Source organism: Plecotus auritus (assembly GCF_963455305.1).
Source record: "Plecotus auritus genome assembly, chromosome: 2".
Taxonomy (NCBI): domain Eukaryota; kingdom Metazoa; phylum Chordata; class Mammalia; order Chiroptera; family Vespertilionidae; genus Plecotus; species Plecotus auritus.
This window is the reverse complement of record NC_137771.1, coordinates 18,844,617-18,866,964: the sequence shown is the minus strand read 5'-3', so window position 1 is coordinate 18,866,964 and position 22,348 is coordinate 18,844,617. Positions and strand designations below refer to the sequence as shown.

The following is a 22,348-nucleotide window of genomic DNA, read 5'->3' as shown; positions in this document are numbered from 1 at the left end:
GCCAAATATCAACAGTGCAACGATTGAAATTTCTTTTGAGAGCCAAATTTTTTAAACTTAAACTTCTTTTAATGCCACTTCTTCAAAATAGACTTGCCCAGGCTGTGGTATTTTGTGGAAGAGCCACACTCAAGGGGCCAAAGAGCTGCATGTGGCTCGCGAGCCGCAGTTTGCCGACCACGGGATTAGGGCATCTCAGGATGGAGAACCAGCCACACTTCCTGTTTGGGAGCAGAGACAGTCCCTACACAGGAGGGTCCACCCTGTCCCCACCACAGGAAAGGGGGCAAATAAGAACCCAGAGCTAGTGCCCCGCATCCATCACCCCCATGGCCCAACCATAATGGCTGCCTGTCCACAGGCCTGTTCCAAGCCCTTACCAAGGCCCCTTCTGTGACCATGAGGAGAGAGGGAAGGGAGAAGGTTATCCCTGCTGCCCTTGGGCCAAGAAGGAAGATGTTTCCTGACCCCAGAGAGGCCGGACCACCCTCCTCTGCTCCCACAACCCTCGTGCTCAGGGCCCAGCTCCCAAAGCGCAGCAAGTGAGGAACCCGCCTATCCAACAGGAGGACTTACCTTTCCTGGCGATGCGGATGCAATTCAGCCGGGTCTCCTGGAGGCACAGATGGGGGTCTCAGCACTTCGGAAGCCCAGGCCTGACCCTCCCCAGGAGGAAACCTCGGACACATGTCCTGGGTCTGGTCAGGGCTTGTCTGGTGTGGACTGTAACTAAAGACACCCCATCGGGCAGGAGGGCCTGGGGGAACTAGGAGGGAAGAGGCCTGCAAATAGGGCAATGCCTTAAGGAAGGCATTGGGAACAGGGAAAGAAAGGGGGCGGAGCCTCCAAAATTAGGGTAGGGCCTAGGTCCAGGGATCTGGTTAGAAGGGGTAGGCCTGGGAAGGAGAGATCTGGGGAGGGAGGGGCCTGGAGAAGAGCAGGGCTTCAAAGAGGAGGCGGGTTCTAGGCCTCAAGGTCTGGTGAAAGCAGGAACCTGAAAAGGACCCCTCTGGGGAGAGAGGAGCCCAGATTGAAGACCAGGGCCTCAGGGAGGGGACAGGGACTAGACTGGGGGCTTAGATAAAAAGGAGTGTGGTGGGGAAAGTTTCTGGAAGAGGGTAGTGCTGGAGTTGCAGAGCCTGGGGTCAGAAGGGTGGGCGGGGCTCGGGGGAGGGCGGGGCTTATGAGGGCGGGGCTCCAGGAGAAGGAGGGGTTTGGGGGAGGGCGGGGGCTCCGAGGGAGGGCGGGGCTCAGACGAGGGGCGGAGTTCGGAGAGCGAGGAAAGGGCTATAGGAGGGCAGGGGCCAATAGAGGGGGCGGGAATCAGGAGAAGGGGCGGGGCCTGCAGGGGTCTCAGGGCTCCATGGCCACCCGCTCCTAGGTGTCCCCAGCCTGCCCCCCAACGACCCCACCACGACCCCGGCCTGTCCCTCACCCCCTTCAGGTGGCTTGTTGCCTGGAAGTAGATGAGGTAAGCTTTCCTGGGCTCAAGCGGTGGGTTCCAGAAGCCGCGATAGGTCTGGTTGTCACCCACAGTGAAGGGCATGGCCTCGGGCAGACTGCTGGCCGCCAGTTCAGCCCCGAAGTAGTGCACCAGGCCGCGGGCCAGCGCGGCCTCGAAGGTCAGCGGCACCGGGAAGCAGTCCTGGCCGCCTGGCTCCCGCCGCAGCCTCCGCGGCCGCTCCTCCTGCACAATCACCTGGTACACACTGGAGGAAGAGGGGAGAGCGCGGTGATCCGGGGCCAGGTCAGGGAGAGCTATCTGGGGACGAATGGCATGGGCTTTGGGGTCAGGCCCAGCTTGGGGCTAATCTCGGCTCTGCCTCTTGCTAGCTGGGCAAATCATTTAGAGCCCCCCCCCTCCCCACCCCCGCCTCAGTTTCATCCTCTGTAGAATGGGAGTTATCACAGGCCTGTTCCATGAGGAAGATGTGAGGAAGGAGGCAAGTTTAGCAAGCAGCCAATGCCTGTCAGCTGTTATTACTGTGATTAAGGCTGAATGTGGGCCCTGCTCAGGTGAGCCAAGCCCTAAAGCCCCACCCAGAGTCCTCAAAGAGTCTTCCAGAGCCTGCCACATATCAGGGAAAACTGGAACCATAGCCTCAGGCCCCATAGGCACCACCACTGGCTCCCTTCTGAGCCTCTTAAACTAGAGATAGACTAGATGCATTCATTCATTCAGAAAATGTTTACTGAGCTCAGACAATGGGCCCTGTGCTAGGCACTTGGGGATCTAGTCTTCCTGGAAGTAACTTCCTGCTGGGGAGACTGTCACTGAGCAAGCAAACAAGGACACACTAACCCTACATCCTGAAATACCCTCCCAACCAGAGGCCGCCCGGAGTTTATAGCTCTGAGCCCCACATCTCACGGTCCTAATGGCTGATAATGTTCCCTGGTCTGTATTCCCTCTGATTCGTGTCTCCTGGTCCCGACTTGTGTATTTTTTTTATTTATATCACTTTACTGAATGGCCTTTTGCTGTGAGCTCCTCCAAATCCTCTGTGGAACAAAGCCAAGAGTAACTAAATGAATACTGACAAATTTAAATATTTCCAGTCACAGCCTTGATCACGTCTTGGCATGTGACACCCCATACTGACAGCTTGCGCTCTGGGAAGTAGAAATGCCTTTGCTTTGCTCTCCAGCTGTTTCTTTTGAGCTTCCAAGTTGTGGGGGAATCACCCCAACATCCTGGGATTTAGGTCACACAGGGTCATTCCCTGTCACTAGCCCATTGCAAATACCAGCCCAGGCCCCTCTCAGCCCCCATTTGCCAGGCTGAATTCAGGCCTCGCCTGGCCCTGAGTCCCACCAGGAGATGATGATAATCAGCATTAGCCATGAGAAAGCACATCTTGACCTGGCATGATCCCAATTATGCAGATAAGGAAAGGGAGCTTAGAGAGGTGAAGGGACATACCCAAGGCTGCACAGTCATCGTACCTCTCCCCTCTCTATCACCATCCCCCACTCTGCCCAGCCTCTTCACCATCATCCCAGAGGGATGCTGAGCAGGCAGGCTCACAGGAACCCTCCAAGGGCAAGGAAAGGAGAAGGTTTCCCAATTCCTCTGAGACTCGGGTGCATCAGGGCCCTGAGACTCCTGTAAAATGCAAAATGCCCCTCAGATGCCCTGACATTTCTCTGGGTCTCCCCTGAAGGTCTGGGAATCAACCTCTGACAGGCTTTGCCGGGGCAAATATGGGGGAGGCAAAGCAGGAGAAAAGAGTGGAGGGTAGAGTGAAATAATGAGGGGTGTCACGGGTACCTGAGCAACTCACTGCCTTCTTACAGGGCTTGCCATGCCCCACCCCTGCCCAAATACAAGCTGTCACCTTCTCCCAGTGCATGGACCTTTGTGGAAGGAGGGGATGGACCAGAGGGGCGGGGAGGCTCTGTGACTTCAAGGAAAGGTACTGGCTTTGCAGACAGACCTGGGGTAGAACCCCAGCTCTATCTCTCACCAGCTGTGTGGCCTTGGGGGCAAGTTCTTTAGGCTCTGAGCCTGTCTCCTGTTGTGTAATATAAGGGCACTAGTACTCCTTCAGAGGATGCCATGAGGATATATGTCCATGCAGGTAACGTCCCTAGCATGGTGTCTGGCTGGCAGTGAGTATGTGCACATAACCCCACAAACACCCTCATGCTCTCACCTACACACACACGCTCACATCCACACCATGCATCGCATACACACATCACATGTCTTTCTCTCACATGCCTACTTGTTGCCAGCACCTTCTCCCCAGCAAAGGCAGCCACCATGGCACAGCAGCCCAGCTTCTTCTGTGAGAAGGAAATGGAGAAGCCACGTTCTTGGCCACTCCAGAGAGATGGCGCTATCCAGCTGGCTGCCCAGCCTCCTAGAAAGCCCATCCCTGTGTCTCCCTGGGAAGAACCCTCCAGGAAATAAGCTGAGAAGAAAGGTGGCCCCAGAGTTCACTGCTCCAAGGTGTCTGAGGGAAGGCCTTCTGGAGAAGCCTGGACAGTCACCTCTCCAGGCTGGACACTGTCCAGAGAGCTCATGACAATCACCGCCAGACACCCATGGCCTCAGAGGGGCATGGCAACAGGCATTCTGCCTGCCCATGATCACAGAACATTCTCTTCCAGACGCACTGAACTCGGAGTGGGAGGTTGAGGGAGGACAAGGGTGAGCTGGCCTGTGTAGGGGCTCTGGGTCAGAGCAGGGGCCTCCTCCCTATGGCCCTGACCTCCCACCCCTCCATCCAGGCTCTCCCACCTGATGGGCGCACCGCGGCCCTGTGCAGGCCTCAGCAGCACGGTGATGGTGTTCTCAGACTCCCCCAGGGGCGACGGCATGTCAGCATAATCAAAGCTGGGAGCTGGGGAAGGGGACAGGAACGTAAGCACCACCTTCCTGGACCCCTGTCCTTAGATCTCTTCCCCTTCAGCCTTAGGCTCCTTGTTCTCTCTCACTTGAGCTTCCCTGACCCCTGACCTTAGCCCTCTGATTCCATTAACCACTGCCTCCTGAGCCCTCTGACTTAATTCTCCCTGACCTCAAACCCCCTAAATGGTTCATTTCTCTCAGCAGGAGCCCACTATAACCACCCCCAGGAGGTTCCCCCACACCCCCTTGGTGCCCATGGAACCCCAGAATTCTGAGTCTCCTCCAAAGGGGCCAGGCCAGGGTCCGGAGCTTACCTGAGATGTTGGTGGTGATCTCGGTCAGTGCTGCCTGACCGAAGCCTTTGCCCGTGCGGGCTCGCACGGAGAAGAGGTAGGTGGTGCCTGGATGCAGGTTGGAGAAGACGTGGTAGGTTTCATTGCGGAGCTTGGAGATGGTACGTCGTGGGCCTGGCACGTTCACCACCGGGTCTGATGACTCGATGCTCTGGTAACTGATCTGGGGGCAGGATGGGCAGGTGGGCAGACACAGGAATAGGGAAGGGCATCACTGGCCCCATAGCCTCCCACCCATCATGGTTCAGGTGAGCTCGGGATAAGGCTGGGCCAAGGGAGAGGCTCAGTGGGACTGTGCATGCCCCTTCGCCCAGGCCTCTGGGCACCTTCACCTCTTTCTCCTGCCTTCCGGTCCCTTGTCCCTGTAACGCACAGACTCTGATCACAGCTGAAGGAACCTCAATGATCACTTCCGTCCCCCCCACCCTGTACCTCCCTCTCCAAGCTGTGTGCCCGCCTTCCACCAGGGGCCCTCACTATAATGGGGTCCAAACCCACCTCATACTGAGTGATGAGGCCATTGGGTTCCTGCGGCTCCTCCCACTTGAGGAAGATCATGTCCTCCAGTGGAGTGAAGGTCAGGGACTCGGCTGCAATCCCACCAGGCACTGCAAGGGAAAGGCGGCATGGGCAGGGGGAAGCTGGCTGCATAGCCAGATACCTGAATTCATATTCCAGCCTTACCATTTCCTAACTGGTACGCTCGCATTACTCAGCCTCTCTGAACCCTCAGTTTCCTCATCAGTGAAATGGAGTGATGATAACTCCTCTCTCACCAAAATTAAATGATGCAATGTACCTACCGCAATTTCCTACGGTTCAACCTATTCCTGAGTACCCAAAAAAGGGTAGCTGGCATTTTCATTACTGTGCAGGTTGCATTCAGTCGAGAAGAATGTTTGAATGGTCCTATTTGGGCCCAGTTAAGTGGTTTTCAGAAAATATAAACATTTGCCAGAGAAATGAAAACAATTGCATTAATGGCAGAATTATGGATAGAGATATAATCTTGTCTAAAAATGTCTAATTACACAAACAATATGTTCAATGTAGAAAATCAAAATAGCATGAAGAAAATTAATGGCACCTACAGTTCCATTACCCAAAGAATAATACTGTTAACATTTCAGCATAAACCCTTTTGGGCATGGTTTGGTTTGGTTTTGTCTGCTCTTGTTCACATGTATCATCTAAACAGCAGTCACAGGAATTTCTTCTAGGAAGAGGATGGTCTTTGTTTGGAAAAACACCTTAATAAACCACTGTGGGGAAGCTGAGCTCCTAGGGCAGGGGAAAGCAGAAACCAAGACAATAATCTATGAAAGCCAAAGTGCTCTGTGTGAAAATGAGCAGTTGCCAAGGCAACACCACCCCCCACCCGCCAAAATGATACAATGCAAAAGACAATTCCAAGTGTTGGTGAGGATGCAGCGCAACGGGCATTTTCACACAACTGCTAGTGGGAGTATACATTGATGCAACCACTTGGGGAAACTGGATCTAGCTACCTATGATGGACACACCATCAGAAACGTGTAAAACTACTCCAAAAAAACTACAAGGATTTTTCTTTACAGCACAATTTAAAATAGCTGAACACTGGAAACAACTGAAATGCCCAACAATAGTAAACAGGATAAATAAATGTGGTATCTATATATATAAAAGCCTAATAAGCAAACTGTCCCCTCGGGAGTTCTACCGGAGACAAGGAGTTCGATCACTCGCTATGATGTGTGCTGACCACCAGGGGGTGGTGCAGAATGAAGGAAGCCCCCAGCTGGCAGCCAGAAGGCCCCAATCGGTCCTGATCACTGGCCATGCCTAGGGACCCTACCCATGCAAGAATTTCATGCACCGGGCCTCTAGTCTTCACATAATGGTCTATTCATCAATGAGAACAAATTCTATAAAACTGTACATGCAACATGGCTGAATCTCTCAAGCAAAAGGTTGAGAGAAAGAAGCCAGTCTTTTTACAGTAAAAAAAAAAAAAGAATACACACTGTATGATTCCACTGATATGAAATTCAGAACCAAGCAGAATTTAATCTATGGCATTACAGGTCGGGATGATGGTTACTCTTAGGAGGTTGTGAGTGGGAGGGGCTCCCGGGAGCCGGTGATGCTATTTCTTGGTCTGGGTGTGGGTTATCCTGATGTGTCTAGTCTGTGAGAATTCACTGAGCTGACCACTTGATAGTAGCGTATGTCCTGTAAGTATTATAGTAATCCTATATAATAAAAGGCTAATATGCAAATCGACCGAACAGCAGAATGAGCAGTCGCTATGACACACACTGACCATCAGAGGGCAGACACTCAATGCAGGAGCTGCCCCCTGGTGGTCAGTGGGCTCCCACAGAAGCCAGGCTCACTGCTGGCGAGCGCAGAGGTGGTGGCGGGAGCCTCTTCGGCCTCCGCGGCAGTCAGACATCCCCCGAGGGCTCCCGGACTGTGAGAGGGCGCAGCCCGAGCTGAGGGACCCCCCTGAGTGCACGAATTTCGTGCACTGGGCCTCTAGTACTTACATGAAAAGCATAAAATGTTAAATAATGAGCAGTTACTGGAGGGAGGGGAAGGAGAGGGGCAGAGAAAGAAGGAAGAAGGCCGAGCAGCCCAAGTGAGGCCTGGTCAGAATGGGGTGACGCCACAACAATATGCCTTGCAGGGAGAAGGGCAGAGGTCTAAAGATTTTAAGAACAGAGTAATCTGATGTTGAACTTGAGGTTGTTTGTGCAGGGTAGCAGAGTATGGCACCCCGAAATATGCCACTTTGGATTATTTGGAGCTGAATTGAGAGGGGAATTGAGGAGAAATAGATACAGCAGGTCCTTTCATTCAACATTGTTCGTTATAATGCTGATCAGGGAAAAAATGATGGATTCCTGGCCGGGGCCACTGTCTTGGTGGAGTTTGTTCTCCCCACGTCCTTGTGGGTTTCCTGTGGGTATTCCAGTGTCTTCCCATGTCCCCGAGATGTGTGTGTGAGGTGAGTGCTGTGTCTAAATGGTCCCAGTGAGTGCATGTGACGTGCCCTGCGATGGAAGGGCGTCCTGTCCAGGGTGGGCTCCTGACTTGGGCCTGAGTTCCAGCTCCCTCGACCCTGAACTGGAGTAAGTGGGTTGAAAAATGATTATCTTACTTGTTTTTAATCATCTTTTTAAAATGTATGTATAGCTGACATTTATTTGAATGTTTAACATTAGAAGTGTTTGGGGTCATTAACCGGAAATATGCCACAGGAACTTAAACTTGGTTTATATCAATCAAGCCTCTGATAAAATTGGTTGTGTTACAGGTTGTTTCACTTAAAGTCACAGTTTCCAAGATCTTATCAACGATGTTAAGTAAGGACTATACAAGAAAAGTTCCCTGCCCTCCCCTATGTGCCTAAAAGAAGAACATAAATTTGTAAAGGTGCCCCCCTCCCCTCTCTACCCAGAAGGAAAGAAGTTAATCAGTGAGACAACTCTAGACCAGAAGAATCTACACAAACTTTACTAACTAGCCCTTCTCTAGTTTCCCCGTATTTTTGCCTTCGCATAATTTGCTGGTCCTAACAAGGTCCTTTTCCTTTGTCTTGTCACTTCTCTAAAAATTCATTGTTCTTTTGTGAAGATGCCATATAAGCCCAAGTTCTAACCACCCCTTTGAGTTACTCATCACTGAGCACGCACTCCCACACGTAGGTGCAAGGCACATGGTAATAAACGCCAGTTTTCCCTTGTTAATCTGTCCGTTCTCAGTCCAATTTATAGGGCCCCAGTCAACGACACTAAGGAGGGAAGAAAAAAAAAAGTTCAGTTTTTCCTTCTCTACATTTGCTGGAAACACTGGCTGAGTCGATACACCTCTCTGAGCCTTAGTGTCCTCAGCTTCAAAATGAGATAATAATAGACCCTCCTCCTAGGATGGTTGTGAAATTTAAGATAATGTGTGCATAGTATGTGAGACAACAGCTAATAGGAAATAGGCCCTACAAAATATTAGGTATGATTTTAATAACACAGTTCACCTCCTAAGAGAGAAGACACGGATTACCGATATCACATAGACCCTGCAGACATCAAATAAATGTAATAAGAGAATATTATAATCAACGTATAACAAGAAATTTGACAATTTAGGTAAAATGAACAAATACCTTAAAACACAGTACACCAAAACTAATATAAAAAAATATCTGAATATTCCAAAATCTATTTTTAAAATTAAAACTGTGGCCCTGGCCAGTTTGGCTCAGTGGATAGAGCATCTGCCCATGGACTGAAGGGTCCCAGGCTTGATTCTGGTCCAGAGCACCGTACCTCAGTTGCAGGCTCAATCCCCTGCCCTGGTTCGGGAAGCAACCAATCAATGTGTCTCTCTCACACCTGTGTTTCTGTCTGTCTCTACCCCTCCCTTCCACTCTCTCTAAAAATCAATGGAAAAATATCCTCGGGTGAGGATTAACATACAAACAAACAAAAAAAAACCCTGTTATGTAAAAACACTGCCACAAAGAAAACTCCAATGGCTTCACTGCTGAATTCTTCCAAACATTTAAGGAAGAAATTATACCAATTAACCCAAAGGCTTCCAGAGAATAAGTATTAGCTATCGTGACTTTGTTGTTATAGAGTTGGTTTAATCCTAAGCAAAACAAATGTCCTATATGCATTCCAGTCTCAGACATGGGGTGTCTGTAGGAGGCACTGAGGGCCCGGGGATCAGGGCTGGGGATCTTACCGTCCTCGTCCGTCTGGAAGGTGACCTCCTTGCCCTCTTTGCGCCCCTCGGGATTAGTGAGCACGAGGCGCACGTGAACATTCCGGTAGGGCAGCAGGTTCTTGATGGTGTAGCGGCTGACACCCCGCTCCATCTTCACACACTCCTGCACCGTCTGGTTGTGGCTGCTGCCCAGGATGTAGTGATAGCACAGGGACACGGTGTAGGTGTGGCAACGCGTCACATTGTAGCCCAGTGGTTCCCACTGCAGGGTCAGCTGGCGGGCCTGGATCTCAGCGAAAGCCAGGCCTTTGGGGGCCCGCATGGGCTCTGGAACCGCCGGAAAACAGAGAAGGCAGAGGAAATGGGGAGAGAAGAGGAAGATAAATCAGTGAGAAAACATCTCAGTCAGCTGACTGAAATCATCCCTCCTTTGTCCCCAAGAGCTCAAGGGACCCCCTAGAAGTAGGAGTGTGTGTTCTGGAGTCAGGTGGGGCCACATCCAAATCCTGGATCTGCCTCTTGCAGCTGGCAACCACTGGCTGAGATGCTCCAAATTCACCTATCTGAACCTTAGTTTCCTCAGCTTCAGAATGAGATAATAATAAGCCCTACCTCATAGAATGGTTGTGAAGTTTAAGGTAATGCATGCCAAGTACATGCAACAAAAGCTGATACACAATAGGTCCTACAAACGATTAGCTATACTTTTGTTTTGATAACACAGTTCAGCCGAAACCGGTTTGGCTCAGTGGATAGAGCATCAGCCCGCAGACTGAAAGGTCCCAGGTTCGATTCCAGTCAAGGGCATGTACCTTCGTTGCGGGCACATCCCCAGTAAGGGGTGTGCAGGAGGCAGCTGATCGATGTTTCTAACTCTCTATCCCTCTCCCTTCCTCTCTGTAAAAAAATCAATAAAATATATTTTTTAAAAATAATAATAATAACACAGTTCACCTCCTAATTCCTGGACCACATCAGGCCAGTCTGAATCAACCTATTGCTATATTTTTCTTACATGATTAATTCCAAGTTGTTCTGAAACATATGATACACTACTATTTAGAAATCAGATGATAAAGGAAATGAGAGCCAAACAGTTAAATAAAGCCAGAGAATGTTGGGGAAACAGAAATGCATGCCATTAAGTCCTGGGGAGGAGGGGGAGGGGGGAAGATCCTAAATATAAGATTCAAATTGGGTGGTGAGTTCCCTGGCTGCCAAAGCAAAAAGGGAAATACAATGTAAGGATAATAATAATAATGACAGTTAACATTTACTGGGGGCTTTGTATATGCCAGGCATTGTTTGAGAGCCTTTAAAATGCTTTATTTCATTTAATCCTCACTATAATCCAATAGGCAGGTGCTATTATTAGCCCTGTCCTAAAGACCTGGAAATGGTACAGCTTCTTGATGATTCTGTGGGGCCAGAAAGTTGTCCCCATTTTATACGTTAAAGTACTGAGGCTTCTCGCCTTGGCTGGCGTGGCTCAGCTGGTTGCTGGTTCACTTCCCAGTCAGGCACATGCCAGGTTGTGGGCTCAGTCCCTGATGGGGGTTGTGCAGGAGGCAGCCAATCGATGTTCTGCTCTCACATCAATGTTTTTCCCCCTCTCTCCCTCTCCCTTCCTGTCTCTCTAAAAATCTATTTTAAAATCTTTAAAAAAAGCAACAACTGAGGCTTCTGAAGTGAAGCCAGGATGGAACCCAGGGGCTCAGCCCCCCAGTCCTGCATTGGCATTAACCAGCTGTGTGATCTCAGGCAAATCTCTGGGCCTCCATTTCCTCGCCTGTAAAATGAGCAAAGAGGCCAAGATTACTTGCAAGGATCCTTTTCTCTCTTGCACCCTGGTTCTGTGAAATGTAGTTTCAATACCTTCAAGTTCTGTGAGTACCTGCAAAGTGTCCCCAGTCAGAGGACCTCAGGACACACCTTATGGAACAGGTGAGGGTACTGCTGCCTGGCCTCTTACAAGGATCCAGTGTCCCTATCATCATTTGTGATATGATTAATGTGCTCAGGATGTACTTTACAAAGAAGATGCCAAGGGAAACATCACCCCAGGTTGCTCTTTACTCAGACACCCGGGTGGTACAGCGTTAGAGGCTGGCCCCAAGCACAGCGCCATCACACTTTCTGTTCCCACCCTGGCGCTCTCCTTTCTTCCTTGAGCCACAGGCAAACGGCGTGTCTTCAGTCACACATCTGGCCTCCAAAGAGATAGTGCAGCACCTGCCAGGAGCAAGGCCCACCTCTGACTTCTTACCGTCTGGTTCCCTTCTCCCCACAAGCACAGGAGACCCTACCCCATCCGCCAAGGACATGAAAGGGCTGGCTCCCACTGCTCGCTGCGACCTGCGGGCTGCTGGCTGCAAGCCCACGTCCTACACTTAAATTTTCTTCCCCGTTCCTGGCCCACATAGATTTTCCTAATGTTTTCCTGTGTGGTTTTGTTTTAACCCATCATTCTTACATGCCTGGGGTGGAGGGGGCGGACTCTGTGTATACTCACTCCGCTCTCTTGTTCAGAGGTTGTAGCTGTATTCCCTGACTTTCGGGCTCTGGTCCTGGCGGTCCCAAGTGTACTGTCCCCAGGCGTCTATGGGAGCCAAAGGACCCTGCTTTATTTGCACTAATGAGAGCAGGTCTTGGTCCCTGCAGCTCTAGTCACACCACCCCTACCCCTGGGAGTACCTGCCTCGCATTCTTTCCCATCCTCCCGCTGCCTTTGCCCTCCTGCAGATTCAGAGAAGGGATTGGGACCTCAGTGTAAACTGGTGACACAAACCGGGACTATGACAAACAGGGCAATAAGCGTCCCATCCAGAAAGGGCAGCTGCCGCCCAGCTCCAGGCGAAGTTGCCAGGCAGGACCACAGGCTCAGGGTTGCCAGATCCTCCCTTTTTTTTTTTTTTTTTTTTAAAGAGAAGCCAGAAATTTAGGTTTGTATGTGAATCCTCCAGATTTTTAAGCGCTGGCGACCTGCTCAGGTTCTTTAAGGCCACTTTGCAGGGCACAAAATAGCAACCTCTAACTTGGAGGATGAAACGTCCACCCTCCCACTGGGGCATCTCATTCTCCACCAGCTGTGTTAGCCCCCCGCCTACCTCGCTCCACTGAGGGGTCTTTGAAAAGAAAGCTCACTTTTCTCTGCACCCGCCACCCTGATCAAATCTGGGCAGATCCAGAGGCTCAAATAGTTTGTTGACTAGAGACTGATATGTTGATTGAGGGGTGTGAATTCATGAGTCTCTCTGTGTTTCCAAAAACCATCTGGCACCCAGACACTCTCTCTTCAGCTGCCAGCACACGTTGGCAAAACAGAACATGGGGCCCTCAAAGCCCCATCCCTCTAAATTCCACAGGGCTACAGGCTACTCAGAGATCAAGGGTCAAAATGCACATTAAAACAACAAGGCTAACGGTTAACATCTGTTAAATTAGTCCCAATGCGTTTATTTTAATAATACTCATGAGGGTACAATAAGCCTGAGCCATTCCGCTGTTTCTGGTGGAAGGGACTCTGGAGTGGGGTCCAGTGCTCCAAACTTCAAATCCTGATCTACCCCTTATTAGTTCTGTAGCTTCAGGCAGGTGACTCAACTCTTTGAACATGTGGTCCTTGACTGAAAAAAAAAAAAAAAATGGAGCTAACACCTACTTTTTGAAGAGCAAGTGTGAGAATTACATAAGATGGGTCAAACTGCCCAGCCCATATTCATGAACGAATATGTATGCACTAAGGTGAGATACTGGTAGCAGTATAAATTAGCACCACCATTTTTTAAAGCAATATATGTCGCCTGGCCATCGTGGCTCAGTGGTTGAGCATCAACCTATGAACCAGGAGGTCACGCATGGTTCAATTCCCAGGCAGGGCACATGCCTGGGTATGGGCTCAATCCCCAGTGTGGGGTGTGCAGGAAGCAGCTGGTCAATGATTCTCTCTCATCATTGATGTTTCTCTCTCTCTCTCCCTCTCCCTTCTTCTCTGAAATCAATAAAAATATACTTTTTTTTAAATTAAAATAAAGCAACATATGCCAAAGCCCTTTCTTAGACCACTCCAATCTATTTATCCTAAAGAAAACTGGGGAAGGAAATAAAGCGCACTAAGCACTGTTTCAATGTAGTATTATTTATAATAACAGGAATCTAGAAACAAATAGTCCAGCAATATGGAGACACTCAGCAGAGTTCTACAGCCCATAAACATAATTATAAACAACATAACCCATGTAACAACATCAAGCAAAGGAAGCAGAATACAAATGCCTTCTACAACCCAATGACAAGGGTATAAAAATGTGTACTGTAGACATATGGGCAGAGATTTGAAGAAGACAGAAAAACTAAAACAGCTGTTGGGCTAGGATGCTGAGATTTAGAGCGATTTTTAAAGATGCCTTCTCCTGACATCATATTATTGTTTTTATGGCAAATAATACTGTGGGAGGGGAGTGTCAGGGGATGGAGGAGATGACAACACAGCTGGCCAACAACAAAACAACCCCTGGCCCAGGCACCTAAGCACGGAGGGGGTGGTTATGTCAACAACAAGAAACATGTAATTTAAAGGGGCAGGATGAGCTGTTTGGGTCCTGCCCGAGCTTCCATCCTGGCCAACCTGTGGAAAGTGTTTAGCAGTACCTGGCACAAAGTGGGCACTCAGCCCATGACGGCAGCTGTTTTGTTGTTGTTTCAAACAGCGGATTGGAAATCAGTGCATTCGAACTTTGGTTCTGACTCTACTATGGACTCACTGTGTAGATTTGGGCAAGTGACTAAATCTCCAAATCTCAATTTACTCATCTGTAAAATGGGATTATCAGCCGTCACCAGGGAACCTGGTTTCTTTTATTTTTTTATTTCAGAGAGGAAGGGAGAGGGAAAGATAGAAACATCAAGGATGAGAAAGAATCACTGATCGGCTGCCTCCTGCCACCCCTCACTGGGGATCGAACCCGCAATCCGTGCACGTGTCCTGACCAGGAATCAAACCACGACCTCCTGGTTCACATCAAACGTCGACGCTCAACCACTGAGCCATGCCGGCCAGGCAGAAACCTGGTGTGTTAACCCACCGTCTGATCACAGGCAAGTGCCTGCCCCTCTCGGGGTTTCAGTTCCCCATCTGTACACTGAGGGTAGATTCTCTATGGACCCCTAGTTCTGATTTCGTTTATTCTGAGTACCTGACAGAACTGGCTCTGAAGAGTTCAAAACGCCATAAAATGACTGAGTGCTTCCTGGGAGGTAGGCACTCTACTAGTATTTCCCATGCACTTAATGCATTTGTATGCAATTACCTGCATCGCATTCAAAACACTGGAGGGCCCGTGCTCAGGCTTCACAAGTCCTCCCTTCCATCTACACTTATTTCCTAAAAATCTAAGGGCGAAGTCAGGGGTTCTCAGCCTCGGCATTATCGACATTTTGGACTAGACAATTCTTTGCTGTGGGGAGCTGTTTGTGCATTGTAGGATGTTTAGCAGCTTCCCCTGCTGCCTCCCCCTTTCATGCCATCAGCACCCCAACCCCAGTTGTGACACCCAATATGTCTCCAGACACTGCCAATGTCTCCTGGGAGACAAATCATCCCTGGTCGGGAACCACCAGCATAGAAGACCTCATCCAATTGCATGGCTTTAAATACCATCTACACCACGTCTATACCGACGAAATTCACATTTGTATCTGCGGCCCGAACCACTTCCCTGAACTCCACACTCATAAATCCATCTGCCTGATGGATATCTCCACTGGCCGACTAAATCAACAGTTCCCACACAGAACTCCTGATCTATGAACCCCCATCACAGCTGCTCCTCCCCAAGTCTGCTCCTTCACAGGAAATGACAATTCCATCCTTCCAGCTGCTCAAACAAAACACCTTGGAGCCATCCCTGACTTCTCTCCCTTCCCTTCTCTCTCGATGCGTTTCCAATCCGTCCGCAAGCGCAGTTAGCTCTACCTTCAGCATAAACCCAGGCTCTAACCACTTTTCACCACCTCCACCCTTCCTCCCAGCTCTCAGCCTCCGCCATCTCTCAGCTGACTGCTGCCGTAGCCTCCTCACTGGTCCCTCCTCGGTCCCCTTCCCCTCCTAGAGTCTCTGCTCCACAAAAGGGCCAGAATCATCCCTTTAAACAAAGCAGATAAGGTCACTACTGCTCTCCAGACCCCACAGTGGCTCCCCAGCTCACTCAAAGTGAAATGGCCCTGAGTCCCACATCCCCAATGTGGTCATGACCTTCTCTCCTGCCCTCGCCCCCTCACTCACTAGCCTGCAGCCACACTGGTCTCCTTGCTGCTCCTCACACATGCCAAGCATGCTCCAGCCTAGACTGAGCTTACTATTCTCGGTCAGCCTGGAATGCTCCTTCCCCCCGCAATGCCTCCAGCTTCCTGCATGGCCCAGTCCTCACCTCCTTCCGGTCTCTGCTAAAATGTCACCTTCTCAGTAAACTAGACTCTTGAGCCTTTTTAAAATAACAATCCTCCTCCTGCCACACACACCTCCCTAGCACTTATTATCATTTGACAAACTATGTGTTTCGTTGCTTACTGTCTCCTCCCACCAAAATGTGAGTTCCACATGCAGAAGAACTCTCATGCTAGTAATCTTTGTCTGTCTTGGTCCCAGTCCTATACCCCTCACAGCTATAATAGTACCTGACACATAATAGGCACTCAATAACCATTTTTTGAATGAATCTTCACACTCTGTATGGTAAAATTATTCCCGTTTTATAAAACAAGGGGACTAAAGTTCCAAGAGGCTAAGTAACCTGACCCAGATCCCTCAGCTAGAAAGTAATTCCCACTGGAATACTCCGGCCCACCACCAAAGGGTCTCCCCAAATGTAGCATTAAATTGGATTTTAGATGATTCCCAGATCGGCTTTTAAAAACACAAGAATATGAATGGCAAAAATAAACAAATAAACCTCAACCTAAACCTTGTACCTTATCCAAAGATTAACTCAAAATGGATCGTGGACATACCATAAGTGTAAAAAGTAAAATTATTTTAGCCCTAGCCGATTTGGCTCAGGAGATAGGGCATCAGCCTGTGGACCAAAGGGTCCTACGTTCAATTCCAGTCAAGGGTTGTGGGCTCGATCCCCAGTAGGGGGCGTGCAGGAGGCAGCCAATCAGTGATTCTCATCATTGATATTTCTATCTCTCTCTCCCTCTCCCTTCCTCTCTGAAATCAATAAAAATATATTTTTTTTTAAAAAACACACTATTTTTACACTTTTAGGGGGAAAACACAGGAGAAAATCTTTGGAATCTAGGGTTAGGCAAGGAGTTCTTAAACTTGACATCAAAAGCACAATTAATAAAAGAAAATTTTTATAAATTGGCCTCATCAAAATTAAAAGTGGTTGTCCTGTGACAGACCAGGTAAAGAGGATAAAAAGACAAGTTAAAAGCTGGGAGAGCCCTAACCGGTTTGGCTCAGTGGATAGAGCATCGGCCTGCAGACTCAAGGGTCCCAGGTTCGATTCCGGTCAAGGGCATGTACCTTGGTTGCGGGCACATCCCCAGTAGGGAGTGTGCAGGAGGCAGCTGATCGATGTTTCTAACTCTCTATCCCTCTCCTTTCCTCTCTGTAAAAAATCAATAAAATACATTTAAAAAAAAAAAAAAAAAGCTGGGAGAAAAGTATTTCCAAACTACATATCCAACAAAAAGACTAGTAAGTAGAATGTGTAAATACCTATCAAAACTCAACAGTAAAATATGAATAATCCACTCAGAAAATGGGCAACGACACAAAAAATTCACCGAAGAGGAATGCAGATGGCAAACAGCACATGAAAAGATGTTCAGTCCTGGCCAGCTTGGCTCAGTGGATAGAGCATCAGCCTGCGGACTCAAGGGTTCCAGGTTCGATTCTGGCCAAGGGCACATGCCTGGGTTGTGGGCTCAATCCCCAGTGGGGGGCGTGCAGGAGGCAGCCGATCAATGATTCTCTCTCATCATTGATGTTTCTATCTCTCTCCCCTTCTCCCTTCCTCTCTGAAATCAATAAAGATAAAGATATATATATATATATATATATATATATATATATATATATATATATATATATATATATAAGACGTTCAACATCACTAGGCATTAAGGAAATGCAAATTAAGACCAGGATGGCATATTACTATACACCTCTCAAAATGGCTAAAATAACAAAAATTATGACACCACCAAATTTTGGCAAGGATGCAAAAAAATGAATCAGTCATACATTGCTGGTGAAAATATAAAATATACAGGCATTCTGGCAATTTCTGATAAAACTAAATATGCCCTTACCATATGACCCATTAGCAGAGTCCTTGGGCATTTATCCCAGAAAAATTAAAGTTTATGTTCATGAAAAACCTATACACAAATGCTCATAGCAGCTTTACTTGTAATAGACAAAAAGTGGTACCAGTCCAGATGTCCTTCAACCCGTGAAAGGTTAAACAAAGTGTGGTATATCCATATCATAGAATACTACTCAGCAATAAAAAAGAATAAACAACTTGGATGAATCTCCAGGGAATTCTATTGAACAAAAAAAACAAAAACAAAACAAACAAAAAAATCTCAATGCCTAGACAATTCAATGGGGAAAGAATCATCTTTTCAATACGTGGTGCTGGGCCCCTAGCTGGTGTGGCTCAGTTAGTTGAGCATCATCTGTGCACCAAGAGGCTAAATTCCTGGTCAGGGCACATGCCTAGGTTTCGGGCTCAAACTTCAGTAGGGGGTGCGCAGGAGGCAGCTGATAGATGTCTCTCTCTTTCTCACTGATTTTTCACTCTCTCTCCCTCTTCCTTTATCTCTCTCTAAAATCAATAAAAACAGCCCTGGCCAGTTTGGCTCAGTGGATAGAGCGTCAGCCTGCAGACTCAAGGGTCCCAGGTTCGATTCCGGTCAAGGGCATGTACCTTGGTTGCGGGCACATACCCAGTAGGGAGTGTGCAGGAGGCAGCTGATCGATGTTTCTCTCTCATTGATGTTTCTAACTCTCTATCCCTCTCCCTTTCTCTCCGTAAAAAAATCAATAAAATATATTTTTTAAAAAAAACATATATAAAAACTGCTAAAGTCATTTTCTAAAGTAAATAAATTAAATAATAAATAAATAGTGTTGGGACAACTGTACATCCACATGCAAAAGAATAAGGCTGGACCCTTACCTCACACCATATACAAAAATGAACTCAAAATGGATCAAGGGCCTAAATGTAAGAGCTAAAACTACAAAACTCTTAGAAAAAATAGAGGTAAATCTATTAGGTTAGGCAGTAGTTTGTTGTTGTTGTTGTTGTTGTTTAGATGGGACATCAAAAGCACAAGCAACAGCCCTAACCGGTTTGGCTCAGTGAATCGAGCATTTGCCTGCGGACTCAAGGGTCCCAGGTTCGATTCCGCCCAAGGGTATGTACCTTGGTTGTGGTCATATCCCCAGTAGGGGGTGTGCAGGAGGCAGCTGATCAATGTTTCTCTCTCATCAATGTTTCTAACTCTCTATCCCTCTCACTTCCTTTCTGTAAAAAATCAATAAAATATAAAAAATACAACGGAGAAACCAAGATGGCGGCATAGCTAAGTACCTAAACTGCTGCCCGCACAACAATTTCAAAACTACAACTAAAAGACAGAACGAACACCATCCAGAACCACAGGAAAGCTGGCTGAGTGGAAATTCTACAACTAGAAGGAAAGAGGAAAGCTCACGGAGAAGGAGCGGCAAAGAGCTGAGGTACGGAGACACATGCGCGCAGAGAGGAAGGGCAGCGGAGTGCCTGGCTGGCTTTCTCTGGTGGGAGGGGGAAAGAAGCCCCCGACTGCACTGAACCCCAGTTCTGACTGCACTGAACCTCAGTTCCGGGCAAAACCCTGTGGACCCAGGCTCATACAGGGGGAGTCTGGACTGTCGTCGGGTGGAGAGAAAGGCACACGGAGACTCAGAAACTCGGAGACTCAGGGGAGCCGCGGCGGCAGGGGTCTGGAGGCGCAAGTGCGCACAAGGACTGACTGCAGAGGTTACCACAGGCTGTCCCTGGCGGAGGGGAGTCGGAGGCTTCTGACTGCACTGAACCGCAGTTCCGGGCGAGCCCCTGGGGACCCACGCTCTTACGGGAGAAATCTGGACTGTAAGGGGGAAACTCGGGAACCACGGAAGGCAGAGGTCTGGAGACTCGCACGCAAGGGCAGGGCTGACAGGAAGCCAAGACTGTCTGCTCCGCCCTGAGACTCCACCCCTTCCAAGCTGAGCAGAGAGGCTTTTGCAATCTGGCAAGGCTAATCCTATAAGGCTGTCTCCAGCACCGAAAATCTCCCAGTGTAGACACAGCTGATCCTCACAGCCAACTGGCCTGCAGGTCAATTCCTCCCAGTGATACCAACAACAATCAAGACTTAACTACAACAAGGCTGTACACACAGTCCACAAAGGGGTGCACCAAGAGTGTCCACCTCAGGTTAACTGGGGAGGCCGACCTACTGGGCCATATAGGAAACGTAGCACACAAACCTACCCTACCAACTCAGGGAAGCAGTGAAAAATGGGGAGACGAAGAAACAGATCACAAACGAAAGAAATGGAGGAAAACAAACGACTGGATATAGAATTCAAAACCACGGTTATAAGGCTTTTCAAGAATATCCTAGAAAAGGCCGATAAATATAACAAGACCCTCGAAGATATGAAAAAGGACCAACTAGAAATTAAACATACACTGACTGAAATAAAAAATATTATACAGAGACCCATCAGCAGACTAGAGGAACACAAGAATCAAGTCAAAGATTTGAAATACAAAGAAGCAAAAAACACTCAACCAGAAAAGCAAAAAAAAGAAAAAAGAATCCAAAAAGTTGAAGATAGTGTAAGAAGACTCTGGGACAACTTCAAGCGTACCAACATCAGAATTATGGGGGTGCCAGAAGAAGAGAGAGAGCAAGATACTGAAAACCTATTGGAAGAAATAATGACAGAAAACTTCCCCCACCTGGTGAAAGAAATAGACTTACAAGTCCAGGAAGCGCACAGAACCCCAAACAAAAGGAATCCAAAGAGGACCACACCAAGACACATCATAATTAAAATGCCAAGAGCAAAAGACAAAGAGAGAATATTAAAAGCAGCAAGAGAAAAACAGTTAATTACCTACAAGGGAGCACCCATACAATTGTCAGCTGATTTCTCAACAGAAACTATGCAGGCCAGAAGGGAGTGGCAAGAAATATTCAAAGTGATGAATAGCAAGAACCTACAACCAAGACTACTCTACCCAGCAAAGCTATTATTCAGAATGGAAGGTCAGATAAAGAGCTTCACAGATAAGAAAAAGCTAAAGGACTTCATCACCACCAAACCAGTATTATATGAAATGCTGAAAGGTATTCTTTAAGAAGAGGAAGAAGAAAAAAGTAAAGAGAAAAATTATGAACAACAAATACATATCTATCGACAAGTGAACCTAAAAATCAAGTGAATTAAAAATCTGAGGAACAGAGTAAACTGGTGAATATAATAGAATCAGAGGCATAGAAAGGGAGTGGACTAATAATTCTCAGGGTGAAAGGGGTATGGGGAGTGCAGGAAAAGACTGGACAAAAATCGTACACCTATGGATGAGGACAGTGTGGGGGGAGGTAAGGGCAAAGGGTGGGGTGGGAACCGGGTGGAGGGGAGCTATGGGGGGAAAAAGGAGAAACAATTGTAATAATCTGAACAATAAAAATTTATTAAATAAAATAAAATAAAATAAAATAAAAATACCAAAAGAAGCACAAGCAACAAAAGAAAAAATACATAAATTGGGCTTCATCAGAATTAAAAACTTTTGTGCTTCAAAAGACAACCCACAGAATGGAAGAAAATGTTTGCAAATATATCTGATAAAGGTTTAGCATCTATAATATATAAAGAACTAGAGGCCCAGTGCACAAAATTCTGCACTGGGGGGGCAGGTGCCTCAGCCCAGCCTGCGCCCTCTCTCAGCCCAGCCTGCGCCTTCTCTCACTCCTTACCACCTGCCTGCTCGCTGCTCCTTAGCACGGCTTCCGGCTTCTGGCTGAGCAGCGCTCCCCCTGTGGGAGTACACTGACCACCAGGGAGCAGTTCCTGTGATGAGCATCTGCCCCCTGGTGGTCAGTGTGCATCATAGCAACCGGTCATTCTGGTTGTTCCACCATAATGGTCGCTTAGGCTTTTATTAGATTCCTACAACTCAATAACAAAACAAACAAAAAAAACAACTTAAAAATAGGTAAAGGGTCTGAGTAGACATTTCTACAGAGAAGACATGCCAATGACCAATAAGCACATGAAAAAAATGTTCATTATCATTAACCATTAGGGAAATGCAAATCAAAACCACAATGAGATACCACTTCATACCCACTAGGAGGGTTAGTAATAAGAAGACAGATAATAAGTGTTGACAAGAATATAGAGAAATGGGAACCCTCATATACTACTGATGGGAATGTAAAACAGTGCAGCTGCTTTGGAAAACAGTCAGCATTTCCTCAAAGGTTAAGCATAGTTACCGTAGATATATACACTATATAACCAGAAGAAATAAAAACATATGTCCACCAAAAACCTGCACATGAATATTCATAGCAAAACTGTTCATAATAGCCAAAAAGTATAAACAACCCAAATGTCCATCAACTGGTGAACGGATAAATTGTGGTACTGTCCATATAACAGAATATTATTCAGCAATAAAAAAGGAATAAAGTACTGATATATACCACAACATGGATAAACCTTAAAAACATTATCCTGGGTGAAAGAAACCAGTCATAAAAAATAACTGTATATTATAAGATTTCATTTATCTGAAATGTTCACAAAAAGTTAAATATGGATTTTTGTAAATATAAGCACATGAAGAAAGCCACACGA

General features: G+C 47.6%; 1 protein-coding gene across 6 annotated transcripts in view; it reads right to left on the bottom strand.

Moving 5' to 3' along the window:
- PTPRU (protein tyrosine phosphatase receptor type U) overlaps positions 1-22,348 on the bottom strand; it is an 83,407-nt gene that overhangs the window by 36,946 nt on the left and 24,113 nt on the right. For all 6 annotated transcript variants that reach the window (XM_080654176.1, XM_080654177.1, XM_080654178.1 and 3 more), the window contains exons 8-13: positions 9,442-9,750; positions 5,209-5,318; positions 4,672-4,873; positions 4,247-4,349; positions 1,436-1,709; positions 577-613 (exon numbers count right to left, since the gene is read on the bottom strand). In XM_080654176.1, coding sequence (XP_080510302.1) covers positions 577-613; positions 1,436-1,709; positions 4,247-4,349; positions 4,672-4,873; positions 5,209-5,318; positions 9,442-9,750 — 1,035 coding nt within the window. The remainder of the gene's footprint in view (positions 1-576; positions 614-1,435; positions 1,710-4,246; positions 4,350-4,671; positions 4,874-5,208; positions 5,319-9,441; positions 9,751-22,348) is intronic.